The following is a 7637-nucleotide window of genomic DNA, read 5'->3' on the forward strand; positions in this document are numbered from 1 at the left end:
TTATGTGTCTCTCGCCTCCCCACCATCCAGGAGGAGTTCAACAGGTACAGGTCGGATTGAATTGAGACAGGTGGAAGCATCAAAGGAAAAGTCGATGGGATCTCTGAGCCCCTAGCTGGGAGGGGAAGCGAGCAGCTAGAGTCCAGGCTGGTAATGATCCACCTACACAGGGGGAAGGAGGATGTCCTGGGCACGGCCGGCAAGCCACAGGGTCCTTTCACTGAGTGGTCCTGAGGCTGCCTAGACCACCAGTAACCCAAAACTACAGCCATGGACCTCAAACTTCCTGCTGAGAAAAGATGAGCTTTCCAGAGCCTCCTTCCAGCCCCCAGCTCATGCCCCCTCACTTCAGATTTGGATCCAATTAGCTTGAGGAGATGTCCAGGTCAAGAGTGGAGAGTGAGAAGACGCAGGAATGATCAAGAGAAGAGAGGGGCCACAGCATGGCAGCCACCCTGTCCTCCCTCCTGGCGCCTTGCCTCACCCTTGGGTTCAGGGCAACAGGCCAGCCATCTGCCCACCAGGCATGGAACAGCTCCTGTATCCAAGAGTCAGGCCATTATATGGCCTGACTTTCAAGTGGCTTTTTATAGAGTGCTCAAGTGATGGGCGCAGTGAAACAAATGAATACCAATGAGAAAGACATCTGCTTTGCCAGGGAAATCAATTTATTAGGAGCTTACAAGGGAAGGCCACTAGCCCTTGGGAGGGTTCTCTGGGCAAGCAAATAAGGAATGAACCCCAGTGAAGGAAAAGGTGGGCAGGGAACTGTCTGGAGTGGCTGGGTGAGTTTCTTGGCTGCCTTCCTGGGGCAGCTCCAGCCATGCAAATTGTGTTTTCAGGCCCTTTTTGTCAAAAGAACCGGTGCCAGGTCAAAGCCCTGGACCCTCAGGCCCTGCCTCCTTGCTCCTCTGGCAGCCCCGGGCTCTAGCGCACGAAGGTGTTGCAGGGCCCACAGCGGGGGCGGGGGGCACAGGGTTGGCAGGGGACAGGGGCCACACAGGGGGTGCAGGGAGTGGAGACACAGGACCCAAGGGATTTGCCGCACGCGTTGGTTGTGGCGCAGGGGTTGACGGGCAGCCTGGAGAAAAAGAATGATGTAGAAAGGTGAATGGAGGGAGGCTTGTAACATGCACCAAAGAGACCCCAGGAGTGGAATGCCTGTCAGGGCTTGGCCTAACCTACAACAGAGAAAGCCACAGGCTAGCCCACTGCAAAGCTCACTATCAAATGGCTAATGGTCTCCTATCACAGAGTGCCAACATGCTGGTCAGAAACCCTAAACCTCTGGCTTTGACTCCCAACACTGTCCACTCCTAGCTGATGACCTTGGGCAAGTCGCTTAAGGTCTCCAAGCCCCAGTGTCTTCACCTATAGAATGGGGAGAATCGTGGTCCAGCCTGCCTGGTAGGAACTGTGAAGTCAGATAAGGTACTGCATGGAAATGTTCCCTCTACACAATACATTATTATAAAATGTAAGAGAGAGCATTGACCTCATGTCAATATGATCATGGGAGAATCAAAGAATTGGCTGTACAATTTCAGTTTGGACATCAAACAATTCTTGCCATTTCATGTTTTAACGACAGCTATATTGTGTTTTCTGAGTCTTGTTTGAGCTTGTCTGGAGTGAAGGTGTAATTTCCTTTCCAAGGCATGCAATCTTTGCCTGGAGTCCAACTGAGAGTGCGCGTCTATGTGCCTGGCTTCATCAGCTACCTCCAGCTGCATACTCACTTGCAGTCCTCGCTCTCCAGCAGGCCCCGGTACGTGTTGATCTCGCTCTCCAGCCGGGCCCGCACGTCCAGCAGCACCTGGTACTCCTGGTTCTGACGCTCAAGGTCGCTCCTGATCTCGGCCAGCTGGGACTCCACGTTGGTGATCAGGCCCTGCACCTGGGACAGCTGGGAGCTGTAGCGCGCCTCTGTCTCCGTCAGCGTGTTCTCCAGAGAGTCTCTCTGTGGGGGAGACAAAGAACATCTCAGAGCTGCTCCCTCAACGGGCTTCTCCACAGGGTTCCCAAGAAGTCACAAGCTTCAAGAGTTAGGGAGAGTGTGGCCCAAAGGGCATCCCACTGACTCCCATTCCCCGACATGGGATACCACATTTCTCACCAGGACGGCCGAACAGTACCCACCAGGTTGTGCTGGGCCTGCAGCTCGATCTCCAGGGCGTTGACCGTGCGTCTCAGCTCGATGATCTCCGCCTGGTAGGACTGCAGCTGCTCTGAGCTGGACACCACCTGCCTGTTCAGCTCCTCGGTCTGAAACACCGGAGGGGACAAGACAGGCTCAGACCCTGCCTGAAGGGCCCTGAGGTGTGTTGGGTCCTGAGTGGCCACGTGCTGAGATGCCCACCTGGGTGGTGAACCATTCCTCCACGTCCCTGCGGTTGGTCTCCACCAGGGCCTCATACTGACTCCTGGTCTCATTGAGCACGCGGTTCAGGTCCACGGTGGGGGCCGCGTCCACCTCCACGTTGAGGCGGTCTCCAAGCTGGCTACGCAGGGTATTGACTTCCTGTGGATGCAGCAAGTGCAAGAGTGACTATCCTCAATGAAGAATGGACTCTAAGAAATGGCGTTGCTTGTTGAAGCCCTGTTAGTCTATTTCCCCAGAAAAGAAACTTGTAGTGGAGCCATCTGTGACAGCTCAAGGCTAAGTGGTCTGCACTCCATGTGGCCCAGCTCCCTCCTCACCATGACTATGCCGTGGCACTTGGATTCAGAAAGAATTCCCAAGGATTTGCATGGATGCCACTGAAGGATGGACTAATGCCCAGCTTCCCCAGTTTGCAGACCAGCTGCAGATGACCTCATAATACAAAGAATTGGCTGTACAATTTCATATTGTATATCAAACAATTCTTGCCATCAAGGAAGAAGATCATGCCATGGTCCCTCCCAGGAGAGAGAAGAAGGAGCCGCAGATCACTCTTCACCAAGACTCAGATTTACCAGGCTTGACTTTTTTGGTCTTTGAGGGACAGAAATTACTTTGCACAGCCTGATTAGAGTGATGCTGAGACTCATTCTACAACTCAGTGTCCAAAGCAAGTTGATGGAGGTCCCCTGGGAAACTCAAATGATGCACCAGTTTTGAGTGAAAGATACATCTTATCTGGGAGCAAGGATAGTTTTCATCTCTCAATACTTTTCTTTCATCATGAAGTTTTGGTGTTTTTCAAGGAAATTTATAAAGTCATCCTCAGCATGGTACTCCTGATTCAGCCACTCCAAAGCACTAAAGCCACCCTCAGCCTGAGACTGAATCTGGTTTCTTCATTTCTCATTTCTGGTCTCACCTCCTCATGGTTCCTCTTGAGGCAGAGCAGCTCCTCCTTCAGGGACTCCACCTGGGCCTCCAGGTCTGACTTGCACAGGGTCAGCTCATCCAGGATCCTGCGCAGCCCGTTGATGTCCGACTCCACCAGCTGGCGCAAGCCCAGCTCCGTCTCATACCTGCACAAGGGTGGGGTCAGAGAGGTGACTGGCAGACCTTCGAGACTCGCAGGAATGATCTTTGATAACCCGGTTCACCTTGTCTTCCCACTTCCCACTGCAATGAATAGACCCAGGGGACAGAGGGCTCTGGGGACTCAATCAAGACAAAATATTGACCCAAAAGTACAGATGGATTTGAGTCCTCGTCTGTTATTGATTCATCTTCTTGGTTCCCCTCAATCTCTGCAGAATCTGCCAAACCAATGGCTTGAACTGTTGTTCAGTAAAGCTATGGAAACCCCTTTTCCTTAACTAGAGATTGAACAACCACAACTATTTAACAACAATTCACATTGTTGATGTGAATTCTGAACAACTCACTTGGTTCTAAAGTCATCCGCAGCCAGCTTGGCATTGTCAATCTGCACCACCAGCCTGGCGTTCTCAGACTTGGTGCACAGGATCTGGGGAATGAGAGGTTGCTTAGTGAGGATTGAAAATAAATATGAAACCATCAACTTCTTTAAAAAGGTAAAAAGGAAAAGCAATAATCATGATGGCATGGAAGCAAGAAACACGGTTCTCTACCACAGATTGAAAATCACAGCAAACTCCCCTTGCTTAGAAAGGACAGCAAGGCTCGTCACCTTCTGCTGGAGCTCCTCGATGGTGCGGAAGTAGGACTGGTAGTTGGGGCACACTTCGGGCTCCTGCTGCTGGCACCGCTCCCGGATGCGGCTCTCCAGCTCCGCGTTCTCCCGCTCCAGCTGGCGCACCTTCTCCAGGTAGCTGGCCAGGCGGTCGTTCAGGAACTGCATGGTCTCCTTCTCATTGCCATTGAAGGAGCCCTCGCAGAACAAGCCACAGCTGCCCACGTTGGCGGGGATGTTGCAGGCCCCGGGCAGGGTGCAGCCGTGACAGCTGGGGGGCACGCAGGGCCGGGAGGAGAAGCTGGAGCGGCAGCTCAGGTTGGGCAGGAAGCAGCTGTAAGACATGGCGCTGAAGGGAGTGAGGCTCTCAACTGAAGACAGAGTGCAAGTCCTCCCAGGAGCTTGTGGGTCTCCTGCCTCTGGGGAGCATTTATACCCCTTCCACAGAGGGTGTGGACATGATATTTAATGTCTTTTTCTTTTTACTTCTTCACTGGCTTTCAAACGCCCTTCCCTTCAGTCTGTTGTATGCCTTCCTCAGAAGAGTTCCCTGTCCCATAAAATTCTTTACTTGGGCTTCTTGCTAAGTCGGGACTCCCCTTCAGGCTGTACACCCATGAAATCAGAGTTTTGTGGTAGAGCTTCAAAGAGCCCACACAGTCTAGCCCAAGGATCTCCCCTTGTAAATTGGGAGTTGGTCCATCCAATGCCATTCCTTTGGGTCAGGTGATCCTGTAAACCCGCAATCAGACTCTTCTCCTGGCCCACCTGGCATTTCTAGGGAGGGCCTGGGATTGAGTCAAGGAAGAAGGTGCCTGAAGTGGCAGCAGTGGACTCCCTTCCCCTCTGCTTTGAGAGAAGGATCCTCCAGTGATGCAGCATGCTGCTCCTTGGAGGCCTTGAGGTGGATAAGGATGCACTGGGGCCAGCTGAGAAGGATGGGCAGCTGTTCGTGTAACGCCTCCTGTACGTCACTTAAAAGTATTGCAGAGAAATTTTAAAGGTAGAGGTTTTGACAAACAGTTTGAGAACAGGGAAGGTTCTGGAGGAAGAGATCATTTTGAAAGAGGGCTGAAAAAATGGCTGAGAGAGCCATATAAATGCTCTTAGCTACGTAGGAAAAGTATCTGGAGGCAGGTGTGAGAGGAAGGAATAAAGAAGTCAAACTTTTTCACTGAAGTGTCCACAGCATTAGGACAGAGGGGGTGGGTCATTGGGAGAGTCAGGAGGTAGCCCCAAGGGGCCTCCTGAAGTGAGAACTTTGACACTGATCTTAAAACTTCATGTGAATTGACCTTATATTCCATGATACACTCATGTTGGCTTTAACATAAAAAATCATTTTAAGGTTTCCAGTTAAATTTTCTAAGATTTCACCCGATTCTCAAAGTGAAATTGACACGTAGGAAGATGAACTCTATCCTGTCCTGGGCTTCCCATCCTCAGCCTTACTGGGTTACATGCAACTGGCTTAAGAACCAAAGGTCAAAAGGCGCCAAGGAGGTCTCTGTGGTCATGTAGTTGAATCCAAGGACCTGGGCACCAGGAGAGAAAATGCTGAAACACAACATAAACAGGGGATTTTGCAAGGCAAGCTTGGAGTCATTTGGGATTGATTTTGGGGATGAAGAAAGGAGTGGCCAAAGTTCTGAATATATAAAAGTTGCATAATTATAGGCACTGCCAGCTCCCACCTGCATCTCATGTAGCAGCGCCCCAACCTCCACTGTGGCTTTGGCCACCATCCAGAGCGGCAGTTTTATTGACAACTTATTGGAGTGCTTCTCCGCGTTGAGCTTTCATGATAGTATTCATGCGGCGCTCTGCTTGACTCTCAGATAAAAGGTCCTTCATCTACCCTCTCCAAAGCCATTATCACCACTTAGTGTAATGCCATCCAGATGAAAAGCCACACTGTGCTACAAAGAAGCCCCAGACTTATAATAAAATCAAAATTTCTTTGTTTGCCTCTAAGGCAATTAAAGGGGGAGAAATAGGTGCGTCCTGTGGCGGGCATCACCAAGACTCAGGAGGAAGGGCGCAAGGTTAGGCGGTGGAAGTCAGTAGGGAGCTTCAGTCTCGCTTCATCTGGGCTGGGGACAAATGGAAAACCTGTGAATCGGACTGAGGAGCATTCACTCGTAGGCAACAGCATGGGCCTCCTGCCCCCAAGTCTTGTCAGCCTGCTGCAAAACACTGGTCTTCCAGCAAGGAGCTGTTTCCTGAATCCTGCCTTCCTCCCAACCCAGGAGGGTTTTCCCTTGACCACAGGCTAAATGCCAGCGGCACTCTCCAAGCTCTTTGGTCTCATCGACCGATTGGCCAGCGGAGCCTCGTGGGGCCTTCAGCCAATGGAGGACGTTTAGCTTCTCAGTATGAGAAGATTCAAAGATTGGGTCTGAGTCCATGAAAAAGCAAAAGTCGAATTTGCATACAATGCAGAGAGATCAGAGCAATAGGGAGAGATGGAAATAGGGATAGGTATGTTTAATAAGAGAGATAAGAACATCAAGAAGAGGCAAGGAGGGAATTCTAAGAAGCACGCAAGGCCACACTGATCAGCCAAAGGAGCCCGTCTTCAGATGAGTGAACCTGGAGAACGCACGGCTGAGAAGCAGCCAAGACAACCTGAATTGATGGACAGAAGAGTGGGCCAGCGGCTGAGTGCCCTGCAAGATGTAAATGGAGATGACACGGGAAAGATCTACAGACATGGGACCACAGCTGCTGAGGCCTCTGAAAGAAGTGACATTGTTCCAAGGTGTCCAGACCAGAGTATCACCTCTACATCCAGTCTGGGATTTGTTTGTGGCTGAGAAATGCACAGTGGTCCACACCCAGGCAGCGTAAAGCCAAGGGGGCAAGGCTACCTGTTCCTGAATGAGTAAGGCATGTGCAGAGGAGAGAGAGGAGCAGAGGGACTCAGACCTGCACTGGTTTCAGGTCATCGCCCACCACAGCCACGAAGAAGATGGGAAAGAACAGGTCACCCCTGTGACCTGCTGGTTTTTCCTGGAGATTCCTTTTTTCCCTGCAGAAGGTGAAATGGCACAAGAATTCAGGAGGGGACAGCAGACGAACTGGCCGGTGAGTAAATATAATGCTGCCATCCCTTGTAAATCTAGCCTCTTTCTTACAGTGTTTTCAAAATATCAATAGGCTTGAGTGAATTTGCTTCTTGAATTAAGGGGGAAAGTGCGACTCCGGCGTACTAAGGTCTCCATAACCTCACACGGGTTAGGAGTAGACTTCACCTACTCTCTTGATCTCCTAATTGAAATATCTGCAAATTTTATTCATTCAGAGAGAAATTGAGCAGTCAAGGGATGATCAAACCCACTTTCTTTATTTAGCTCAACTTTATCCAGAACACATTTATTGAGCAGCTTCTCCACGCTGAGCATGGGACTAAATTGAAACATAGTTCTGACAGCGGATTATGTTTTTATGAGTAATTCAGGTTAATGTGGGTCCCCAAAATACATGAGAAATAACAGTAACATAAAGAGGTGAGATATTTAAAAGATGTGAGGTGGACATTTG

At 50.5% G+C, this 7637-nt stretch overlaps 1 protein-coding gene across 1 annotated transcript; it reads right to left on the reverse strand.

Moving 5' to 3' along the window:
* Window positions 1-647: 647 nt before the first annotated feature.
* On the reverse strand, window positions 648-4507 carry LOC124247653 (keratin, type I cuticular Ha1). Its single transcript, XM_046677159.1, has 7 exons — window positions 4092-4507; window positions 3826-3908; window positions 3306-3462; window positions 2360-2521; window positions 2140-2265; window positions 1740-1960; window positions 648-1081 (listed from the first exon to the last, which is right to left on the reverse strand). Exons 1-7 carry the CDS (start codon window positions 4437-4439, stop codon window positions 928-930), a joined length of 1251 nt encoding a protein of 416 aa, XP_046533115.1. The 5' UTR covers window positions 4440-4507; the 3' UTR covers window positions 648-927.
* Window positions 4508-7637: the final 3130 nt, after the last annotated feature.

This window comes from Equus quagga, chromosome 11, assembly GCF_021613505.1.
Source record: "Equus quagga isolate Etosha38 chromosome 11, UCLA_HA_Equagga_1.0, whole genome shotgun sequence".
Classification (NCBI taxonomy): domain Eukaryota; kingdom Metazoa; phylum Chordata; class Mammalia; order Perissodactyla; family Equidae; genus Equus; species Equus quagga.